At 37.0% G+C, this 25278-nt stretch overlaps 1 protein-coding gene and 1 pseudogene across 2 annotated transcripts in view; both read left to right on the forward strand.

Moving 5' to 3' along the window:
- The window catches only part of LOC131036090 (zeta-carotene desaturase, chloroplastic/chromoplastic), an 81457-nt gene extending 68595 nt beyond the window's left edge, over positions 1–12862 (forward strand). For both annotated transcript variants that reach the window (XM_057967897.2, XM_057967896.2), the window contains 2 exons: positions 5928–6092; positions 12264–12862. In XM_057967897.2, coding sequence (XP_057823880.2) covers positions 5928–6092; positions 12264–12431 — 333 coding nt within the window. In that variant the 3' untranslated portion in view covers positions 12432–12862. The remainder of the gene's footprint in view (positions 1–5927; positions 6093–12263) is intronic.
- Positions 12863–17653: 4791 nt separating this feature from the next.
- LOC131875206 (uncharacterized) overlaps positions 17654–25278 on the forward strand; it is an 82334-nt pseudogene continuing 74709 nt past the window's right edge.

Here is a 25278-nt window from a genome sequence, read left to right on the forward strand (position 1 = left end):
TCCAGAAACTGCTTGTAGGACTGTTTGGTCAGCCCTTAAATCCTACTGTCATCTACTGTGACAATCAGAGTTGCATCAAGCTTTCAATGAATCCAGTATTTCATGACAGGTCTAAACACATTGAGATTCCTTATCACTATGTTTGAGATATGGTGGAAAGGAATGTGATCCGATTGAATTATATTGGTACAGGTGATCAGATTGCAGACATTATTACCAAGCCTCTCTCCAGGATTAAGATTGAACACTTAGAGATAAACTTGGTATGGTTGAAAATGTTATTTAATTTTGAGATAGAGTCTCATTTATTCTTATACACTAATATATTTAAAGATGTTTAGTGTGTAAAGTGTAAACTCTTTTATTTGTCATGTGTGTGACTCCATGACTGCATGGGCCTTCTGTGAACATTATTGAAGGGTGATGACTTTTCAATAATGAACACTTGTTTCAAATTGATATTGTAAGGTGAAGATTTTACAATTATCAATTTAACTATCTTGATGGATATCATGTGACTTGATATCTGTGGACATGTCATGATAGTATATATATCTCTGAGACATTATGGTAGATATCTTTGGTTGATATCATTAAATAAACCATAATTATGATAGAGATCTTCATGGTGAATATTATGAACATAATATTCGTGGACATGCCATGAAATCATTATCAGTATGGTAGGCATCATGTGACTTGATGCCAGTGCACATACCTTACTTGATAACTATGAGTTATGGTGAGTATCATGAGACTTGATATTCATTGTTGAACCATATCTCTGAATATCACTATGGTGTGATATCACCTCTCTTCACAATCAATGGATGAATTGTGATGTTTTCTCTAACATGAAATGTGTCCTCCCTAGTTAAGAGGGAGTGTTAAATTTTGTAACGTCGGTCGTACTATTTCGTGCTTCCGATATATATATATATATATATTAATTTGATTACATATACTAATATGTTAACATTAACTAATGATAAATAAAACCAAAGTTAACTTATCGCGTTTGACCTACGGTTACACCGTTCATGGTATCGGGTGGTAAAGCGATTCTCAAACAAGTCGCACTCCTTCCGATCGGGTAAGTAAATGGTGACTAGTTTATATACAGTGGTGAGAGGTACGTAGGGAAGAGATGTGTCTTCCCACGTGGGAAGACATATCTCTTCACTACGTAACCCCTCATCCACTTATATAGCATGCTTACATTGAGGAGGATGTACACACCGAAATTAATAAGTGTGGTGCATCTTTAAAACACGTTATAGCAGATAAAATACAACTTTCAGATCATATCTCCATCTCTTTTATTTTGATCACAAAATTTTGAAAGAACTCAACATGGTATCAGAGACAGGTCCAGACTAGGAGCCCCAAGCACACGAGAGGTGTGGCTTAAGGGGGCGTGTTGGTGTTGGAAATAAGCCACACCTGGACTGACGATGGACTGGTCCAAGAGGGGCCAGTAGCTCAATGGTAGAGCACTCCAGTAGCGTATGGAAGGTCCTAGGTTCGAGTCCTAGCTGGTCCATGTCTCAACATAAAAGGCTTGTTATTCTTTCAATAAAGTATGCTGATTTTTTATTTCATGGTATCAGAGTAGGTGACAAGCCTTTAAATTTTTTTTCGTGCCCTAGCTACCTGGAAAATATTCCAGAATTTTTTTTAAGTGATTTTTTTAATGAAAAAAATCTGATTACTGATCCCAGATCTGAGGGTTTTGTTTGTTTTCGGATCGTGGAGTGTTTGTGCCGCGTCAAACTTCTGGTTCAAAAATGCATGAAATTTTTCCGACTCACAGAGACTTTTTTTTGGGCGCGGATTTTTGGCGGTGCAACTGGATGTTTGCTTACCACGATTGTCTGGGCACCTCCGTGTTTTCCTGTGTGCGATTTTCGCGTTGTTCTTTAGATGACGAGATTTGAAGATGTTTTTCTGCACTTGATGCTTTGCTCTACCTAGGGTTTTTGGCGATGGTCCTTCATTTGTGGGTCTGCATTTTCGTGGGCTTGACCTCTACGACCTAGGGTTTTGCAAAAAACTTTGTGGGTCTTATGTATTTTTTGCAATGTTTTGTTTTGCAAGTTTTTGTTTTTGAATGATTTTTCAGTAAAAAATCGTGGGTTTTCTAAGGTTTTCAAATTTTGGAAGGGTTTTACCATTTTTTCCTCAAAAACAAAGTTTTGTCTTGGGATTAGTGTCAAACTAGTTTGATTGGTTTTGACCTGAAAATCAGATTTTTCAAAGTTTGTACTGGCTATTGCCGAAGGTTTTTGCCTGGTTTTTGACAAAAAAAAATCAGCCTCTTTTGAAGCTCGAGTTTGCCTTGTTTTTCGTACATGAGAAAACGGGAGGGATGGTGTTGTTGACCAACTACATGTTGGAAGGTAATCAACACTTCAACGACAAGAACTACAATACTTGGAAGTAGCGGATGCTTTCTATTTTTTAGTACTGGTGCCTTGACCAAATTGTTCTGGGTAAAGAAAATCGTCTTGCAATGATGGGCGACGACCAGACCAATTTTGATGAGCATAACTGAGAAGCGGTTATGTTGCTAAAGTTATCAGTGACCGATGAGATGCTTCCAGAAGTGCCATTAGGCAAGATAGCTAATGAGATTTGGGATCACTTGAAGAATCTTCATGAGACATCCAACAAGAGCCCATGTTTTTAATTGTGATGGATGAGAAGATGTCACTATAGGAACATCTTACGAAGATCAAGGAAATTTGTGACCAGTTGGAGGCTATTGGTCGCAAGATGGAGGAAGAGGATATAGTCGTGATCACACTAAAGAGCCTACCTAGGTCCTACGAACACTTTATTGATATGCTCAACATTACCTCCACTAATGTTGACTTGTAGTTTGATAAGTTGTGCAATAAGATCCTGCAACAAGCTAGGTGGAGACAACAATTTGGTAGCAGCATTGACACGACCAATGTGGAACAGTCGTTTACTACCAAGGACAAAGGCAAAGGTGAGTCCGCTCAGCAAAAAGGACAGCGCAACCCTAAGGAGGTGTTCAAGAAGAAAATCACATGTCACTATTATGGTGGACCTTTACATATCCAGAGGTTTTGCAGAAAGAGGTTGGCTGATCAAAAGTCCAATCAGGGAGGGTCTCAAAAGGAGCAGGCTCATGTCGTTGAGCAATCTGAAGAGGAGTCAACCTTCTATGATTTTTGATAAGCAGTTTTTTTCATCGGTTGGGTAGTTGATAGAATGACCATTAAGGGAGGGTATTAGAATATTTAATTGTTATTTTTAGCTGTTTGTTTATTAATGGTCATTTAGTTGGTTGTTATATTTTTAGAGACTTTGTGATAGAACTGTGAGTAATTGGGAGTTTCTATTTTTAGAGTTTGTTTCAGAGTTAGTTTGACTTCTGTGAATGGTTAGTCTCAATTTGGACAACTGCCTTGTATTGCCTATAAAAGGCTTGTTATTCTTTCAATAAAGTACGCTGATTTTTTATTTCACCTGCTAGCTAGTGGCTTTCTCTGTGTAGTATGAGATCTTGCTTCCTAATTTTGCATTACTGGAGTTCAAAGTTTGTTGATTATTGATTTGTACAATGTTGACCCATTTGGGATACCTTTCACTATTATATCTAGTCTTAGTTTTAGATTTAACTTTAGTTGCTATAGTTCTTTTAGCATTCTAATTTTCTATTGTTACTTTCTTCTTTCATTGAAAGGCTGATGGTTTCATTTCTAAATTCCAGACCCTAAGCATGTAGTTGCAACATAGACAAACCAATGTAATAAATCATGTCACGAAGCTTAAAAAAGGTTGTTTTCTAATTAGCAAGAAGATGTTAACTGCAATTTACAACCCTTAAATCCAACCAAACATTGCTGCCTTGATTCCAGAAGTCCTCATGAGAGTAAAGTTCCCTTTGGACTAATTTCTTTGCTGCCAAAGTATAGAGGCATCCCACTTCTCATGAGAAGAGGGAAATTACATATAGGTGGAACAGCCAGATCCCACTAGGAGTGAGGGACTTTACAACCTAGTGCAATTCACTTGATAATGGCTTGAGAAAGGCTGAGATTTAGAATTGAAGATGTGGTCACCTTGAAGTTTGAACATATTAAACAAAAAGAAAAGGACCTTTGATTTTTGGAAAGCCATCTTGATCCATTGCTCACGAGTAACTACCAAGTGCATTATGGTAAAATATTTTAAGAATCCACTTTCCGAGAGGATAGCTCTTTGAGTTGATTCTCCTCAACATTCCTGCTTGATTTTTGTCCATTGACATTCTTCCTTTGTTATGAGCTAGGTTACCGATTTGCCCCCTAGAGGACCCAAGTCCCAGTCCAGTCTGGCCTGGCCCGGGTTCAAGGTTTGGATCCAGTCCTTCATGGGTGCAGACAAGGCTCGTTATTTAACCTGTGGGCTCATCCCAGATGAACCCAGGAGAACCCGACACAAATTTTGACATTTTTTTTTTCATTCTGTCATGAGATTGTGTCTATGTGAGGCTCTTTCCTCCATTCTGCACATGTTCTCATATCAACATCGGTCTTCTAAAGAGCCTTGTTGTGTTTCCCTCCTCCAACCTTGTTGAACTATAACATATTTCTTCGTTTGTCGTGTTGATGGGCTTCTCTTGTTCATAGACTTAGACTTCAAATCCTTGGATTTTATCAGAATGCCATCTTTGGAGATCTATGAAATGTCTTGGCAAACCATGCAAGGCTACCTGCAAATCCCTCAATGCAAATTGTAAGTGCTCCATTATTGTCTCCGGGCCGCATCTTCGCATTTGTCTGATCGAGTATGACACTTCTTGCAGTATTTTTGCTGCTTCCTCACTGAGCTTGAGGCCTGGATTCTTCAACACTGATCAAATAGAAGGCAGTGTATGTATTGTATTGATTGATTATGGCTCTCTACTTAACATCATATGTTTACTATTAATATTTATATATTTCATATTTTATATTTATATGTTAATATTGATATATATTATATTCTTTTATATTAATATACTTTAATATTTCATATATTTTATTTATTTATTAATAATAAATATTAAATATTAATAAATTATATATATATATATAGCATAATACTTTTTGTATGGACGGACCCAACCATTTTTTTTTTATTGAACCCTCAAACCTGAACCTGAACTAGTGACCTAGGTTAAGAGACTTATTTGAGCTCTGACCTTTATTGCATTCCAAATTGCTTCTTTTAATGATGATGATCCTAAATGAATTAGAGTTCAAACCCTATAAATGAATAAATGCTTATGATTCTTTGTGGTACAGCTCTTATCTTGTACCTCATACGTCATTTACATAGCTGATAATGATGAGGCTTGGTGCTCGTTTAACGATTTGAAATTTATACTTGCATTATTTTTTAGTATATTAATGCTATTGTTGTCTTTCTTCTCCAACTTAATGCTACCAATGTCGTTACCTGGCATATCCTGATGCCTCTGGCTGAATGTTTAAAACATACAACATTTTGCATTATTCTTCAATTGTTTATTTTCATAAACCGTTACCCTTATTTTCATGACCATATTTATATTAACCATTTCTATTCTCTTATAGCTTTTCACCCATTCACTTGCTTATATATTAAATTTTCCATGCAGTTTCTGCTGATTTTGTATGTTATAGCAAATTGAATTCTCACTTATAAGTTGTGTGAATTAAATTGAACTCACAATTAAAGATAGTATATGACTACTATTTGCATAATTATGGAATGAAAAAGAATCTGTTCACTGCCATTGCACTTAGATTGTAATTTAATTAGAAAATGCTTTGTTTATACATTACTAATTTTTTTACCCCTTTTAGAGCAATAATTTTTTTGAATTTCTCAATTAGAAATCTTGTCTTGATAGACATGGGAATTTTAACAAGTTATCATCCTTGATGCAGACATTGGTCCTCTTTCCATCAGCACAAGGGTTAGAGGTAACCTGGTCTAACGTTGTTAAAATTGGACAATCCCTTTATCGTGAAGCTCCTGGAGTTGACCCTTTCAGACCAGATCAAAAGACTCCTCTGAAAAATTTCTTTCTTGCAGGTTCTTATACAAAGCAGGTATATTTCTATCCATCATCTTCACAAAATGATCAGTTTTATTATTTACAAGTTGCAACCTCTATCATGTTGCAATATGTAAAGCCTCTGTCCTGTTTTTTATTAACTTTGGTTCTTTGTAATGCCTCTGGATTAAACTATCAAGTTATATATATCTTTCTTGTAGTGAATCAACTTTTCATGCATTCAATAAATTTGGTGACTGCGTTTTCACCTGTATTGATTGGTATAGGCTTTTGAACCATAGATATAGGACTTGCCAAGAGTCACCCAAACTTGGCGAGTCCTAAGGTGGGCAGGGTGAATCAAGTCCCAGAGGCCAGGACTTGGGTACCTGGCGAATCCTGTAGCTTAGACTAGGCTGTCTTAGTGAGCCAAAAAATTAGCAAAAAATAAAATATCCTATTCTCATGGATGAATTTTCACTTCAGTTTTAACAACTAAACTATAACATGCATTGAACAACAATGTTAATTGATGATTAAAATAGAGATAATCAAACTTAAACTTCACATTCTTTACTCAAAGACATGTAACAATTGAACTGACCCTGAATTTGAATGACTATCTGTACAACATAAACCTAGCATCAACTCTCATTACATTGTATGTGTAAGTGACACATTTATAGTTTTCTAGCTGCAGTTTTTTGAGGTTTCAAAAATAATAAAATAATTACTTTGAAAGCAATTCTATCCTCATCCTCTGTAATGTCCCCACTTCGAAATACAATTTAATGATAAATGATAATAATAAAATTAAAATTAAAATATAAAATAATACAATTAAATGTAATTAAATTTTAATTAAGTTAATGAATGGTCAAAGACATGAAATGAAAAGTTGTGACTCCCTCAAACATGAGATATAAAATGGTAAAGAGAACCTCATTTGAGGGGATAATTTGGGGAATCAGAAGTGCAGATCTGATATAAATAAGGAGTGCAGATCCGAATGTGAAAGGTTGTGTTCCTTTCAAAAGGCAGAAATAATGAAGAGTTGCACTCTTTCAAAAGGCAGAAATAATGAAGAGTTGCACTCTTTCAAAGGGTGCTAATGGTGGAAAGGGTGTGTCTCTTGCCAAAGGGGCATACATGATGAAGAGGTGTGACCTCTCCCTCACATTGGAGGATATAAAAAGGAGAAAGTCTCATTTGAGGAGGACATCCAAGGGAGATCAATTTGAAGAATAATTTATTATTCTCAAAGGGCAGCAATGAAGAGTGATGACTCATTTCTTATTAAGAGGTGTGACTTACCACAAACGAAGATATAAAGAAGATATTAATTCAATTGAGAAGGGGGAATTGGAGGAACCATCCATAAGATCAAAGGAGACAAGAAAGTCAATGGATCAATATTTAATATCAGAATTTATAAGGGTGAAAATTAGCAGACTTTGATATTTACAAGGGCTACATATATATATATATTTCGTTCTACTTCTCTTCATGACCATCCATCTGAATCAAGGGCTTGTGATCTTCTAATTTCATCCTTAATTGCCTTTAATTGATACGCTTTCTTGGCTTGGGTGTCACTTTGAATCAAGGGTTCAAATTCATTGCTTTTTCTCTTTTATTTTGCTTTGTTTTATTTCCAATTTCACTTGGGCTCATGAACTAACTTAGGTGCTATTTTTGCTTTGTTTCTTAACTCCGTTTTGGCAAGAAAAACATGCTTCTTTTTTTTTGCTTGATTGAGTTTAGTTGCCCATTTGGTTTTCAGTGGAGGTTGTAGTTCATTAACACTAGTTCTCAATGTTTAATTTACAACTTTGAATTTGTTTAAAATTTATTCCATTTTTTAATTTCCGTACACTAACGCCATAAAATCTTTGACTTCGATGAGTTTTCCATCATTTTATTGCCTCTATAAATCACTTTTGCTCAATAAAACTTGAATCTGTACTATTGACCTTCTGTCATTGCCATCTATTGCTTTTTGCAAAAAAAAAGAAGGCACAAAATGCCAAAAAGGAAGTTCATTAAAAATAGAAAGTTCGATCTCTAGACTTAACTAAAAATGATTGTCTTGAATATCGGACTCTCCAAAGTGACAACTTTATGCTTGGAAGGAGATACCTTGTAATGTCCCCTTTTTCGCTCTAGTTTGTTTTGGGGACCGTTAGCCTATTTCGGAGACCCGTGGGCTAGTCGGAAGTAGAAATTAGGGTTTCCTACCTTTGGGGGGAATGTTTTTGCATTTTCGAAGGCTTGCATGTTGGAAATTTTCAGTTTGGGTTCTGGATTCCTTCTGTGTTTTCAGAAAGCTTCGCAGTGAGGGTACATGCATGACAAGTTATGGAGTTTGATTGACTTACTATTTTTAGCAAGTGGAGGTAGAAGCAGTTGAGTTGTTTGGGTTTTTTTGGGTTTTCTGTGGGCTCTTTAATGGTATAACATGCAAACCAATTTGAGGACCTTTTCGGGACTTACTATTTTTAGTAAGTTCAGCAGTTGCTCAGAATGTGGTAAAAATCACTTTGGAAACACTTACTATTTTTAGCAGTATGCTATTTATAGTTAAGTATTTTTTTGACAGGGATTTTGCAGCTCAGCTCAGTGGCTATTTCTGGCAGTATTATTTTGGCAGGATCCTGTATTCACTCATATGACTATTTTTAGCAGTTCAATTCAGAGCTCCAACTCAGTTCAATTTTGGTGATTTCCAATACTTCAGTCTCCGGCTCAATTTGGCAATAATCAGTATTTGAGAAGAAAGTAATTTTAATATATATTAATACCTTAGCATGAGGTTTTAATATTTGGTTGGACGACTTAGGAAGGGAGAAGTATTATTTTTATTTCCTAAGTCAAGTGGCGCCAAGGATTAGTGTATTTTATGTTTTATAATGTTATTATTTTATAACTTGGTGACCTTCAAAAAGTGCAACTAGGAGACATGGAGATGGGGTGTCAAAGTTCAAATGTATTATTATTATTTTATACACCTTAAATTATCTCCAAAAAGTTCGATTTGAGGGGGAGGGTGTCATGAAATGACATGAAAGTGAAATAAGGGGAATTTGGCACCATTTGAATTTGAATTTGAATTTGAGCCTTCAAAATCTATAAATGAGAGTGTTGGGCTTCTCATTTGGCATCTATGAAAATTTGTATAACGAAGTGCTCCCGGAATGGTGCCAGATTTGTGCTTCGAAATTGCGAGCTTCCTAGCCTATGTTAGTTTCGTGCTTGAGATATAGCACCTAGCTATGGAGAGACTATTTCTCACTCAGGGGAATAGATAGAGCATATTGAGAATGGTTTGCAACAGTTGGTTTTCTGTTTTGTGCGAGTTTTTGTGTGTTTCCTGGTTGCTGGATGGCATCATGGCTAAAGCATATTTTCACTCCTAAGTCTCTGTGTGGGCTCCTGGTGATTTTGGGTATTGGCTCTAAATATTTATATGCATCAAGCAATGATATTTGTAAGTTTCCAGCTTCTAATTTTGAGTCTTCAATTTTATAATGCAAATCGTACCTTTCAGCTTAGACGTACTTCTTTGGGGTTTGCATTGGGAAGCGTGTTGTTGGGTTTGAGGTCATGTTGATGCTGTCTTTCAGTTGGTATTTGGTTTCTTAAGGTTTATTGTCAGTTTGGGTGTGTTGTGGGGTGATTTGAGTGAGTTAGGAGCTTTTTGGTGTGGTTTGGTGTTGTTAGTTATGCATTTCCAGCTTGCTGTCAGAAATATCAGATTTTTGAAAGTTGGATTTTGGGTGTGATTTTGAGAGAGTGAGTAGATTGGGTGGTTAGATGATGATTGGAGGTGTCGTTGCAGTTGTCAGCTCTTATCAACACTTGGTTATCAAATTCTCTATTTATTGTAATGCTGGTTAGTAGTATTAACAGCAACATTTTTGCTTTTTGTTGTCCCACTGCATAAGTGGAAGACGTTGGCTTAGCCGCCTATCTTAGATTAACAATATTTCTTATATACAGAAATCTTTTTAATGAATTGTAAAGCTGGTTAGTAGTACTAACAACTATCTTTCTGATTTCTTATTTGGTTTTTACTGCATAAGTGGAAGAGGCTGGCTTAGCCGCCTATCTTGAGTTGATGTAATGTTGTCCTCCCGCTAAATAAGTGGTGGAGTTGATATTAATTTCTATTTCTTGTCCTCCCGCTGCACAAGCAGTTGAGTGATTGTATTCTCAGTTCCTTGGCTGGTTTACCGCCAGGTGATTGCATTGGTTTCAATATCCCGTTGTATAAGCATAAGGGGTTGGCTTGCCGCCTGAGTATTGTAATCTGCATTTTTAGAGTTGCATCTAACGATCCTTTGTCACTGTATGCTCTCACCCTCCTAGTTTGGGCTCTCGGTGATCAAAAGGTGGAAGGGTTCCTTTTAGTTGGTTTAGATTTCATTATTCTAACCCTAACGAGTGTTGGTGTGTTTGCAAAATTGGTAAAAATAAAAATAAAAATTGTTGGTGATATTACATACCTCATATATGACTTTATTTTGATGTGCCAAAGAAGATTTTCTTTAGCCTCGATCCTTCCTGCTTGCACTTGGTATCTACCATCATAGTCTTTCTTTTACTCTCTTTTGTTGGTGTTGGAGTTGAAGACTCCTTCAAGATTCGTAGATTGATAATTTTTGTGACAAGCAACCTGCATGCGTCATTTGTAGACCAAGATAGACCATGATAAGAAAGTTAAACTAGTTGGCATTGATGTGACAAGAATGACATGGCATTTTCTATAGAAATGATTAAACATAATTTTTTAGGGGTAGTGAATTTGGGTACTAACACACTACAAAGGAGATTTGTTTATGCCTAGTCATAAGCGCACAAGGAGCATATATAGTCTCTTAGCATTAAGATTCAAATAAAAAATGTTAAAGTTCATGCACTTTTTTATTCTTGTTCCCTAGCTAACACCATTTCTCTAGAATTCGTTGAAAACCTTGGTTTAGAAATTGTTCAACACCGCAAGTGATGTGCTTTGGGTTGGATCAAGAATGGTGCTGATATGCCCATTACTAAGCAATGTAAATTGAATTTTGGTGTTAATAAAAAAAATTGTGATGAAGTGCTTAATGTTGTTTCATTGGATGTGTGTGGGGTTGTTTTGGTAGCTCTTACATGTCTGAAAAAAGGGTTGTTTATTATAGAGAGGGAGACAAATACCACTTGGTTGGGATGGTTAGAACTTAGAACCATAGATTGCAAACCTAGCAATCCCAAATCTGACTCGGTGAGGGCTTGAAAAAACTAGGCGATTTGAAGAGATGCTTAAATCTTAATTTTTTTAAATGCAAAATATAGTCACTAAATGTATCAAATGAGTTTGTAAAACTTTAAGAAAGTGTTTTCTTAATTGGGAATATAGTTGCTAAACCATGCTCCGTTGCAAGACTGATACCTGGATTGGTTGGGTATACGACTGAGATCCCCAAGGGAAGAACCTGGCAACTTAGCTTCTAATCTTTCATGTCATGTTTTCTTATGTTGGATATCTAACATCTTACTATTATGTTAGAAGAATGTCATCTTAAGTCAGGGAATTCGAATTGTCTCTTCATCAATCCCAAATCTGACTTGGTGAGAGCTTGAAAAAACTAGGCGATTTGAAGAAATACTTCTTAATTTTTTTAAATGCAAAATATAGTCACTAAATGTATCAAATGAGTTTGTAAAACATTTAGAAAGTGTTTTCTTTATTGGAAATATATTTGCTAAACCATGCTCCGTTGCAAGAGGTGCAAGACTGATACCTGGATTGGTTGGGTATAAGACCGAGATCCCCAAGGGAAGAACCTGGCAACTTAGCTTCTAATCTTTCATGCCATGTTTTCTTATGTTGGCTATCTAACATCTTACTATTATGTTAGAAGAATGTCATCTTATATCAAGGAATTCGAATTGTCTCTTCATCACCTAGCTACTTCGGTACTTTTGGCCTGTTTTCTTATGCGGTTCTCAATTGCTAGTCTTGGACCTTTACAAAGTTTTAGTTGATGTACCAATCTAACTTCATGTTCTTAATTGGGAAATTTTTAATCACTTTCTTTTATATATAAACCAATATTTGCTGTACTTATTAGAAACAATATGATACGTTGTACTATCTAATAACAAGTCTTTTTGAGATCTTTATTCAATCTACAATATGGAGATGTATATATATGTTCCTTATAACTCTAAAATGATTCTACAGGACTATATCGACAGCATGGAAGGGGCTACACTATCAGGAAGGCAGACTTCAGCGTGTATTTGTGATGCAGGGACCATGCTGGCTGAGCTTAGAAGCATGCTTAAACATTATGATGTTCAAGACCAGGTAAAAGCTGCAGCAGGAGCAGATCAACTGACATTAGTTTGACAGTTAGATCAACATCTTTACCCCAGAACCATGCTTTAGGATCCATAACAGAAAACAGAAGCTTGCATCAATGCCATAATTTTTTGCCTCCATTGGATCATGTAAAGGAATTACAAATCTTATCTTATGTTGAATAATCAGCCGTTGCTTTTACCCTAGCAGCAATATTTACTTAATTTTAAATCTAGATAGCTGCTTCACTGTTAGGTCATTGGAGAGGAATTTCTGTTGTTAAGCTCTCTCCGATTCACCTATGTGGACTTGTACTAAAGAGGATTTTCATTGAGAGGTCAGTGATAAATCCCCAAAAATATTGGTATGTCATTGCATTATTAAACTCCCAGAACATACAAGTTTCCATTCTTTTATTTAGCATATAACACCATTTGCTTTTAAATAGTCGCTCTTAAGCAATTTAATATGCAGTTCAAGAGCTTGGGGTTAGATAATGTAATTTTTTTAGATTGTTTTGGGCCCAATGTAATATACAATATTATTTCAAGCCTTTAAGATATACATGAAAATTATTTCGAAAAAGGTTTTAAAAAGGTTTTTATTTAGAATTGGGTATTTATCAAAAACAAGTTATGTTTTCAACGGATCTTTGGTCTATTGGTGAAGTTACATCATAAGGATAAAACCGAGATTGTATCAGGACGAATTTGGGGAATGGTTACCCTCAGTGTTTGACTCTTAATTGAAAAGGATGAATAATCCTCCATTTAAAAAACTATGCTTACCATATTAGCTGCAAATAATAGCGTTTCCAGGAATGAGTCGTACCATGATTGGATACAGATCTGGGTCGCCCGTGGAATCGAACAGGGTTAGTTTGTTAAAATATTTTTGTTGACTTCTTGACCAGCAAAACCCTAATTGACTGTCTACTAACACTAGATGCCGTCTTTATTACGTATTTTGTGTGTTAAGTCTTGCAACAAGAAGGAAATCTGGAAAACCGAAAAATGCATTTTGTGCTGGACTCGTATTAACAGCAGACAGTAGGAGCAAACAAGAGAAGGATTTCGTTTGTTGTCATTCGTCGAATCATCACTCAGCATCCTTCCGTTTCGTCACTGAGGATTTCGTTCATAACCCACCGGCCCCCTGTCCTACTTGCTTGGCTACGCTTCATTATTTTCCGCTAAACTTGTGTGTTAAAGTGCACAACTGTGATGTATTCTTATTACCTGGTACAGATTGCACCCTACACTGCACTTTGTCCATTTATACTTTGTTTGATCTGTAGATCACTGTAAGCAAAAGTAAAACCATAACACACAACTTTAAAATTTTGAACTTAGGGGAGAGGACAGGGTAGGGGAAGGTATCAGCAGTGGACAACTTTTTGTCAACCGAGAACCCTCTCCCTCCCGCTATTAGATTGTAAAGGAGTTCAAAAAATTGATAATGAAAAGTTCATTAATTATCAATAGTAGATAATATTTTAGCTTTTTTTACCATAATTAGTCTATTTTTGCACCATTACTGAGACATTTGTGCATAACTATTGGGGCATTTGTCCACTACTATTGGATTACTACTAGATATTTTGAGTTATCTACTATTGGCACAAAGGTGATTATGTATTGGACGACACTTTTAAATGACCACGTTTTGACCTTTGCAGACATAATGAATTCGACAACGTGCATCGCTACTACCCAACAGTCAGATCTTTAGTTGTAAGCAACTAAGTTGTATATGAAGACAACCTAAAAAAAATCAAAATCGGATGTACGGTTTGAAAGTTCTAGGTGTGTGAAGTTAGCTATGTTCACTACTGGTGTGCGAAGTGATAGTATTTGTTGATTTAATATCATTCATTTATTTTTTTGGACAACATTGCACCAATATTTGTGACTTTAATACCCATAACCGAATGAAATGTACCATTACTTGTATTAAGCAATCAATCATGTGATGCCACATCAACTGAAGAATGCATGAGACCCCCCTTTATTGTTGGTGACAATTATGCAATATCAAGCAAAATTTCTATTTTTTTCTTTTTTATTTTAGTTTTTTAGTTTTGAATATTTAGTTTTATGTATAAATTAATATTAATATTTTTATTAAATTATACCTAAATATGTATAATTAATATTTGATTGTATATACTATTTCATAAATTAAATTAATTATAATTTATTAATATTATTTATTTATTTATTTTGTGTTCTAAGTTATTCCTAGATGAGGAAACTAATGCATTCATTAGAAATTATTAGTTGGTAATAAATGAATCCATGACATGCTAGAATTAAAATAGTTTGATTAAATACTCTAATTATGTCGAAGGCGTATTATATTCACATATGGACACAAAAATGTCCATCAATACAAATGAGAAGCATTTAATTTGACGTGTTTGTCACACTTAAATGGATGAAAAATAAAAATAATAATCTATTATTATTATTATTATTATTATTATTTAATTTTATATTATTTATCTTCACTTCTACCTCTCAGCTCCTACTCAATCAATCAATTTTGTATATCTTCATCATGAAATCATTTAACTTTGTAATTATCTCAATCAATTCATATAATAATAATAATATTAATAATCTGAATAGTTATTGTATGCTAAAATAGTGGTGTCAATTGATTAATCAAAAAGACAAGAAACTAACATACCAATGAAACTTTAGACATAAAGACTAACTTGGTAAACTAGTTAAACAAGTAAAATCCTTCAAAAGGTGTCTCATTGTTCTCTATCTCATAGGATTTCTCAAGTCAATGGTTGCTCTCAGATCATTGAGCAACTGACCTTTGGAATGACAACTCCAAGAATGAGTGATAATGGTTAAAAATAATCTATATGCAATATACAACTAAGGTCTATATGATTAACTTATTAAGATGAGAGTTATGCTATGATAATGATAATATACTAGGCTAATATGATATATGCTAACATGATATACTATGCTAATGATATGAAACGTTATGCTAATGATATGAAATGATATACTAATAATGCTTCTAAATGATTAAGATGATGATTTGCAACAAAAAGAGGCATAACTTGAAACTTTGATAGACTATAATCTGGATGCATGAAACTTGGTTGATGGATAATGAGAGAAATGAGGCCTATTTATAGAAGAATGGGCAATTGGATGGTTAAGTTTGAGTAATCTTAACAAGGGCTAGGATTGAAAGATCGTCAATCCATGTTTACAATTTTCACCAATGAAATGGTGACAATTGTCAACATGAGATGGCTTGAGAGGAGAGAGAAGAGGCTTTAAATGTTTGAGAAGACATGGTGGTCACCCTAGGGGGTTGGTTAGGGTTGAGTTAATGGTTAATACTTTTATCCAAATGATAAAAGAATGTGCAAGGGTTAAAGGATAACCATAGTCAAATCAATGAATGCTTGAAGAGACCCCTAGGTTAAAATGATAGTTAAGTTAGAGAGAAAGTCTCTAACCCAAGGTTGAGTTTGAGTTAACCATTAATGGTCATGTAAGAGTTTTTAATGGTTTGGAAGACTTTAGAGGTTAACCATTTGAAGACAAAAAGCCTTTAATGGTTATTGAAGACTAAAGAGGTTTTTGAGAAGTGACCTTTTTCTTAAGAAATGTGCAAATGTTTATGAGGGGGTTTAGGTTAAATTGGAAAGGATTAGAAGAATCTAGAAGGGATTTAAGCATGCAAGTGGGAGGATTTTTTTGGATTTAATTAAAATAAAATTGATTTATTTCAATTATTGATTGCAACTTGGATTTGAGAGATTTAAATAAATATTGATTTATTTATGTGTGGAAAGTATTTAATTAAATGTAAATTTGATTAAATATGAAGAGGTATTTAATCAAATAAATATGATTTATTTAATTAAAAGTCAAAATATGGTTAGATGAATTAATTTATTTAATTAATAGATGAAGGTGTGAATTAATTTAATTAATAGAAGAATGACTAGTGGATTAAATAAACATTAAATATTTATTTAATTTAGAAGTCATTTTTATGTGTCTACAGTTATTTTTGCTTTGGTCAATAGTTTAATAGAAATATAATAATACAATATTTTGTTATGTAGAATAATGAACAAATATGATTTCTTTGGCATACTTTACCCCATGACATGCTAGAATTAAAATAGTTTGATTAAATGTTCTAATGTATATTTTATCTCAAATGTATGTTCAAATATCAAAATTATTTTGTGTACCATTCTATTGGATGATAGTTTTTTTTTTTTGAATAAAAGGGTAATTTTTTTATTAATAACTAGAAACCAACATTACACACGAAAGCCAGAGCCACAAGGCTCCAGAAGAGAACAACAAACCCAACCAAAAATCATCCAGCTTCATAACTCTCCATATCCTTAGCGAAGATCTTATGCAAGTCCTGGCAGGAATCAGGGGGAAGATGCTCCCAACCCTCAACTTTCCAAACATCACCATGTTCCAAAGCCCACTTAGCCAAACAATCCGCAACTCTATTCCATTCATGAGGAATGTGGATGAAAGACACCCTCTCCATCATAGCAATAATTTGCAAAATCTGGTGCACAATCCCTGCCAGCTACCAATTAATCTCACTCACCTTCTTCTCAATCAATAGATTAACAATAATCTGTGAATCCGATTCACAAATGACCTTACGCCACCCCAACTCATATGCACGCTCCAGGGCATAGAAAATTGCTAGTCCCTCCATAAAATTATTAGACTACTGCCCTTTATGAACTGAAAAGAAGAAAACCACAACCCCCATTCAATCCCTACCAACCCCCCCAATCCCAGCAGGAACTGGATCACCCTAAGAGAAGCCATCGGTGTTAATCTTAATGAAATCATCTTAAGGAGGCAACCAAGTTCCCACACTTTGAACCTTCTGCTTAGCATGTCTACCTCTCTTGACACAAGCTGAGATAGGAGACATCTCCTGCAAACCCAACCTACTCACAATATCATCCTCTCCTCTTTCTAGAGGAAAATTCAGCTCACATTTAGCTTCCATCGTCTCCTAGATCATGCCAATGATTCTATTCCACACTTGTTGAACCAACAGTTTGAAATCCCTAAAGATCCTCCTATTCCTCTCTACTAGATCTGCCAAAGTATAAAAATGGCCCCAATGTGCCAAACAGTCTGGAGAAAAGAGAACAAAATAGGAGGCCTGCCCAAACTGCTCCAAAACTCCACCAAAGAATCTGCGTGAACACAGGGGTGCTTTCACACCCCCCACCAATAATGCCAGAGCAAAAACGAGAAAGGGAATCTGAAGAACAGTTGAGAGGAATCCTCCTCTCTATTACCACACAAAACACAGATGGAAGGCCCATAGAACCCACTCTTGCGAATATTGTCCCAGGTAAGACACCTATTCAAAGCCAAAGTCCAAGCAAAACAGTTACACTTCGGCCAAGAGAAATTGTTCCAAACACATTTCCACAAGTGCACCTCCCTCCCCTCCAAGCGACGGAACAACAACTCCTGGTACCCATTGGCAATAGTAAAAACACCCTTAGGATTCGGGGACCAAGCAAGTCTATCCATATCCTTAAGGGAACTATAGTGTTTACAAGCCAAAATGTCATGAAGCTCAACGCAATCTTCCTCCATATCAACAACCAACCATTCATTAGGAATCTTCCACCGCGCCATCTCCAGTTGCCCACACCTATAAACAGACTTAAAGTTGCTCACTCTAGACCACCCTGCCTCCAGGAACCTCTGGCAAAGATTCACTAAATTAGGAAATTGATCAATAATGGGGGGATAGCTATCCCAAGAATCGAACCAAAAAAGCACCTCTTCTCCCCTCTTACAGATCCAAAAAAGACCATCTTTTATCAGTGTAGCCCCTTTCTTGAGAGTACTCCAAATCGTAGAGCCTTTTGCCGCAAGCGGATATCTTGTAATTTCCTCCTTTGGGATCCTCTGCATATACTTGAAAGACAAAATCCTAGCCCAGCCTCGATCCTGTTCAACACGCCACCTTCAGTACAATTTAGCCACTGAAGCCTCCCAAAATAAAGAAGACTGCCTTAAGCCAAGCCCACCCAACTGCTTCAAGCTGCACACCAAGTCCCATTTGACAAGACTCCATTTATGGGAGGATAGGTTGCCTGCCCATAAGAATTGCCTTGTCAAAGAATCTAATTCCTTCAGAAACCACTTTGGGGCCACTTGGAGCATACACCTATAAATCGAAAGAGCATGGACCACCGATTGGATCAGTTGAACCCGCCCAACAAAGGATAACCATCTATGAGTCCAATGTTCAACCTTCATGCGAAATTTGTCTAGAATACCCTGCCAAGAGTCCCTGGGAGGATTACCAGCAGAGATAGGAATACCCAAGTAAGTCAAGGGAAGAGACCCGACCTGGAATTTCAAGATATGAGCAATCCTCAACTGAATAGTTCTAGGTGTGTTGAAGCTAATAATGGAAGATTTATCCTCATTGATCAACTGGCCAGAAACCCCCAGATAGACATCCAAGATTTTACACAGATTTATAGCTTCTTTGATCCTAGCCAGTCCCATCAGGGCCATATCATCCACAAACTGCAAATGGGATTGAGGAGGTATGTCATTACCCCAACTCCAACCATGAATAGTACCCAGTCCCACATTATACTTAATCAATCTCCCCAGACCCTCAGCCAAAAGAATGAATAAGTACGGGGAAAGAGGGTCCCCATGACGAAGGCCCCTAGATGCACCAAACAACTCAGTATGATCTCCATTAATTAGCATAGAGAATGAGGTAGACGAAACACAACTCATAACCCATTGGATCCATTCATCAGCAAAACCAAATGCCCTAAGAACCTTCTGGAGAAAGGACCATCAAACTCTATCATAAGCCTTTGCCATGTCCAGCTTGATAAACATAGCTTTTTCCTTGGAAGCTGCCATAGAATGAATGGTCTCAGTAGCAATGACCACTCCATCCAAGATTTGACGGCCCTACACAAACCCACTTTGCTCTTCAGAAATGACCCCCCCAAGACAATTCTTCAACCTTTCCGCTATCAGCTTAGAAATAATCTTATAAATCACATTACAAAGAGAAATAGGATGGAACTGGCCTAACCGATCAGTCCCATCACACTTGGGGATGAGTGCAATGAAAGTCACATTCAAAGTCCGAAGCATCTGCTTACTCCTCTGGGACTCTTGGACCACCTTCAATAAGTCAAATTTGATAATATCCCAGAATTATTGATAGAACTCAATCAGAAACCCATCTAGTCCAGGCGCCTTCCCCTTCTTCATGTGAAAAACAATCCTCTCAAGTTCGTCCAACAAAATAGGACTCATAAGTTGCCCATTCATCTCCCTAGTAACTAGAGAAGGGATACAAGAAAGAACCTGATTTTCCTCTTCTGATTCCCCCTAAGAATCCTCACTAAAAAGGGATTAGAAATACTGCAAAGACTCCCTAGAAATCTCCTGCAAGCATAAACATTGCTTACCTCTATCATTAACCAGAACAGGGATGGAATTGCCATGCCTTCTTGCTTTCACCAAATTGAAAAAGAACGCAGTATTCTTATCCCCCGCTTGAAGCCAATCAATACGAGCTCTCTGTTTCTAGTAGATTTCCTCCCTAAGCTCCCATTCCTCTAAAACCTTGACTGCCCTGACTCTTTCCCTAAGCAAGGCTTCTGACAATCCATTCTCTCTAATCTCTCTAGTAATGCCATTCAACTCTAATTGAGTAGTTGTCTTAGCGTGAAAGATATTACCAAAACACTGACGATTCCATCGCTTAAGCTAGAACTTAACAAATTGTAGTTGTTGGCAAAAGTGTACATGGCAGTGCCAAAGGCTGGCCTCCCTTTCTTCCACCACTCTGCAACATGAACCTGCAAAGAAGAATCTCGCAACCACATAAGATGGAATTTGAATGAAGGAGTGTGAGCGACCTGAGAAGAAGAGGACACCAATTTGATGGGCCAGTGGTCTGAACCTTTCCAATCTAAAATCTTGGAGCATGTGGACCATCCCCCACCAATCCAAAAACTAGAAACCAGAAAGCGATCCAGCCTCTCCGCAATCCAATACTCCCCTAGTCTCTTGTTGTTCCAAGTGAACAGGCCATTACCGGGCTTGATGTCAACAAGATTCAAGGTTGATATACTATCTTGCAGAAGGGAGGAAGAAGGCTCCAACTGCATAACACCACCCTTGTTCTCACTCAACTCTAAAATGGCATTGAAATCACCCGCCATAATCCATGGATGAAAAGGAAAAAACCGACGCATAAAAGAAATATGAGACCACAAATTTTGTTTACCCTGAATATCAGTGGGGGCATAAATGTTAGTAAGCATGATATATTCCCCAGTCTCAAGACTAGAGGCAACCCCAAATAAAGATGATTTGGAAGAAACCCACCATATAGGGTGAATCCTCAAGGGGTTCCAAAGACAAGCCACACCTCCAAAGGAGCCAAATGCCCCAATACACTGACATTCACCTCTCCCCCATATCTTAGGCACCAGATCCAACATACTTTCCACATATAGTTTAGTTTCCTGCAAGAAAAGGACATCAGGAGAATGACTCCTAATCAATTCCCGAACAACTTTTTGTCTAGGGCCATTGTTCAAGCCCCTCACATTCCATGAAAGCACAATCATTTCGAGGGATTAGAAAAATGAGAATCCAGAGTCTTTACTGACCCTGACTCAACCAAGTTATCCCCCATCAATTTAATCTTATCCAATTCCTTCTTTTTGCCAACCTTCGAATTCTTCTTCATTGCACCTTTCTTGATGTCTTTCTGAAGAAGACCTAGATGTAAAGAGATCTTATTACTTTTAACCCTAGCAGAGTCCAATTTTTGTGTTGCAGGAGAAATATCCCCACCAACTATCTTCATTTCAGCACTAGAGATGGGTCCCATTTGAGCCAATACTTGTTGATCCATCTCCATCTGTTGACTTCCAACCTCCTGCAAACCCTGAGAAGGATCAAAGTTCACACTAGCATGCATCAACCCTACTGCACTATGATCTAAAGGAATCATCCCCAGATTCACCTCCTACTGACTAAGGTCATCCAAGGCTTCAAATCCGTTAAAGGTATCCTCCTCTTGACTTTCCTGCAAAGACCTCTTCTGACCTAGATTCCTATTCTTTGTCTTAACTGGGACAAAACCATCAACACCCACAGCCACACCAGACATGGGAGCTTTTCCTTTATCAACCCCATCAAGGTTACGGGACGATTGTTGAGGTTGATGCACAGTCGGTTTAGACCTAGGGCATTTGCGCTGCAAATGACCATACTCATGACATAAACGACACCAAAATGGTAAAGTCTCATAATCCAGCTGTTGGACCCAAGAATAAGAGCCCGCACACATATCTATAGCATCTGACAAAGGCTTACTAAGATCAATTTCAACACAAATACGAGCGAAAGTAATTACCTTTCTCCCCAAGGTTTGCGATGAAGATCTAATAGGCTTCCCAAGCAATGAAGCGAGCATCCGCAACACATCCTCCCGACAACATTCCACCGGAAATCGAGGTAATTGAACCCACATTGAGACCCGATTCAGGAGTTCCTTTGAAGGGTTAAATCCCGCATGCCAAGGTTTGATGAATAATCCCACCTGGTTATAAAAGTACGAGCCTCCTTCAAAGATCCTATTGCAATCCTCCATGCAATTGAATGTAACCATGAAGTAATTGTTTGCAAGCAACATAATATCCATTTCTTCTTCTGGTGCCCAAGTCCTCTGAGCCCAATTATCCAGAAACTGCAATGAGATCCTCATACCAAAAAACTTGCAATACAAATAATGCTTCGAATAGTATTCCACATCCTCAGAGATCATTTCTGGAGGAATCACCAATGTTGGCCTCTCTTTACACTTCTCCAAACACCCATTAATTTTTGTGACCTGAGAACCAACCAACGAGCCGACATCCGCATTACCTTCACCCGAAGCAAAAAGACTGTTAACAAAAACCTTAGTACTCTGAATAGGGGACTTCGAACCAACAACTGTTCGAAAGTCCAGGTTCGGAGAAGCTTGCGACAGATCTCCACAAGGCATGGCCATTTGAGCCCTCACGTCTTTCATGTAGAGAAAAACCCCAAAAGAGAATAAGGGTGGGCACTCCCCCTATCCCCACCCAACCACCACTCACCGATAACACCAAGCTTGCAATCTTCAACAAAGAAAAATCTAAGCAACCCCTCAACGTCGTACCCTCCCAAATGACCAAACACTGCCCCCACAGGTCGTAGCACCCACGACCAAGGAGGCGAACAAGGAAAGAACCACGCACCCCCACCACTCCCAGCAGCGACAAAGAACCAGAACACCATAAGACGACAACACAAAATAGACAAAGTGGAAGAAAATGAAGAAACCGACCCCCCAAAATGGAATAGACTCCCACGTAGCGCACATTAGAGAACAACGACCACAAGCTAGGGTGTGGGTGCCCTAGCTCGAACCCTCGAAGAAGAGCACAAACACATTCTCCTCCGACTCAAAATCATTCAGATAATAGTTGTTAAATTAGTTTAATGTAAGCTATAAAATCTTTTTTACTTTTTTTCATTTTGACTATTAAAAAGCTAATAGTGTAAACTTATTTCATGTCATTCTATTTATTGTCTCATTTGATAAATGATTATGTTTATTTAAAAGATTGTGGGTCAATCATATTTGAATCAATTTTAAATAAAAGATGAAATAGAGAAAATATGAGAGATTATGATTAAAATAATTAATAATAAAATTTACATCTTTTAGTTTAATTTTTAAAATTAACAATAAGAAAAGTACTATTTATAATCACTTTTATATCTATTTGTTTCATCAGTTATCCAAGAAGAGCTATATTTGTAAATACTAACTCTTGTTGAATAACATTCTTTTATTTTAACTTCTGAACATCCATTAGATGCTTTAAAAGTAGTTTAATAGTTTCATTCCTAATATGTCAAGTGATTTAGTAAAATTCAATTACATAAAGAAATATTGACAACTTAATTAACCTAATAACAATACTTAAAATAAAAAATACACAACATGAAATTACTTTGCTAGGGTTTGAGTCGAACCAATTGTCCATTGTCCTACTTTGTGTTGTTTCTCCTACGGGCATCCCCACCTCCTAGGCATCGGAGCCATGTGGCCCCTATGGTTTCTGCTGCTATGAGTTAGAAGGTTGACTGTCAAGTCGAGGTTATTTCAAATGTACCTCAACCATCCTAGCCTCAATACAATCTCGATTCCTTTTTTGTCGATGAAGAACATGCAAGCTTTGTGGAAAAATTGCTAGGAGAAATTCCCCTAAAATGGGCAAGGAACCTGCATGGCCTGACCCTTTAGTGGCGTGCAAAGTCCAAGGCCAATTGATGAGGTTCTTGATGTTATGTTGAACATTTCTATTGCGCAACTCATCCTCTCTCTGGTTGGTAAGTTTTTAGCCTTTTGACCTAATATTGATCAGGTTAGGAAATGGGTTGACTCTCATTGGAAGTTAAAAGGCAGTGTTTCTATAATTCCTATGGCAAATGGGTTGTTCTTGTTTAGCTTTTTTAATCAAGAAGATCTGGTTAAGGTTCTTATGGAAGGTCCCTAGACCTATGGAAGAAACTCTCAAAACTTCATTTCCTTGTGTAAATGGAAACTGGGGCTGGACACTGGAAGGATCTTGGGGCAATGGCTCCTATCTAAATTCGCCTACCTAGGTTGCCGCTACAATATTGGAACCTTGGTGTGTTTAAGGGGATTGCCAAATCTTTTGGTAAGCTTCTAGCGGTGGATAGAATAACCCAAACTAAATCTAGGCTCCTCTTTGCTAGAGTTTGTTTTAATGTGGCTATCAACTCTGTTCTTCCCACCCAAGTTACTCTTCACTCTCATTTTGGTTCTTGGGCCCAACCTATTGAATATGAGAATGCAAATGCCTTCTATCAAAACTGTAAAAAATATGGGCATTTCAACAATGAATGCAAAAAATGGCTAGGGAGGAAGTAGCTCGCCTCTAACATTCCTCTCTCTTTGTCTAACAGATTGAACAAAGGATCTATTAATGCAAAGATTCTAGTTGTGGGGGCTTAAAAAACCATGTGATCCCTTCAGTGAAGGAGGTAGAAAAAAGTCAAAAAGAGGATAAGAAGAAATTAGATGACATGACATCATCTTCCTCTAAGATAGGTGATCAGACCATTGATCACCCAAAGTCTTAGTTAGGTGTTGGTTGCATTCCTAAGTAGGGTTTTTTGTTTCCTACTGTGGACAAGGGGATTGTGTTTGATAATGTTGTGGTTGATCTCTTCTTGTTGCTACGTCGAACCGATAGGATCAAATATTCCAAACTCCAAGTGAGCTGCCTCAAACCAAGATTTTTGAGGTGAGGGGAGGATTTGTTCCTAGTGCACCTAACGAGAAGGTGATTAAGGAGAAGGTCTCAAGTATGCATAATAAAGAGAGTATTGACCCAGATAGAGTTTCAAGTGTTGTTAATGGAAAAGTTGAGACAAGGTTTATGAACCTAAAAGATAACCTACACCTTCGGGGATTTTCTTCAACACCCCCCCCCCCAAGTAAATCAAGAAAGATCTTGGATGAAGAAGACTCAAATATGGAATGGATGCAGGTTGGAGCAAAAAATACGAAGAAAAAGAAGGTAGATGTAGGAGGCAAAGCCAAGCCTAGAAGACCTTCTTAGAGGGACACAAGAAGTATAGATGTTGCTAGAGAGATTGCTAGCAGAAAGTAGATGACCCTTGATAGCCTCTTCGAATCAAAGAAGAAGAAGTGAGATGTCAAACCCCTCTGATGAGGGCTTCCTTTGGGTTTCTCAAGGATGAGTAGTTCCTTCTGTTGT

Source organism: Cryptomeria japonica, chromosome 4 (assembly GCF_030272615.1).
Source record: "Cryptomeria japonica chromosome 4, Sugi_1.0, whole genome shotgun sequence".
NCBI classification, from domain to species: domain Eukaryota; kingdom Viridiplantae; phylum Streptophyta; class Pinopsida; order Cupressales; family Cupressaceae; genus Cryptomeria; species Cryptomeria japonica.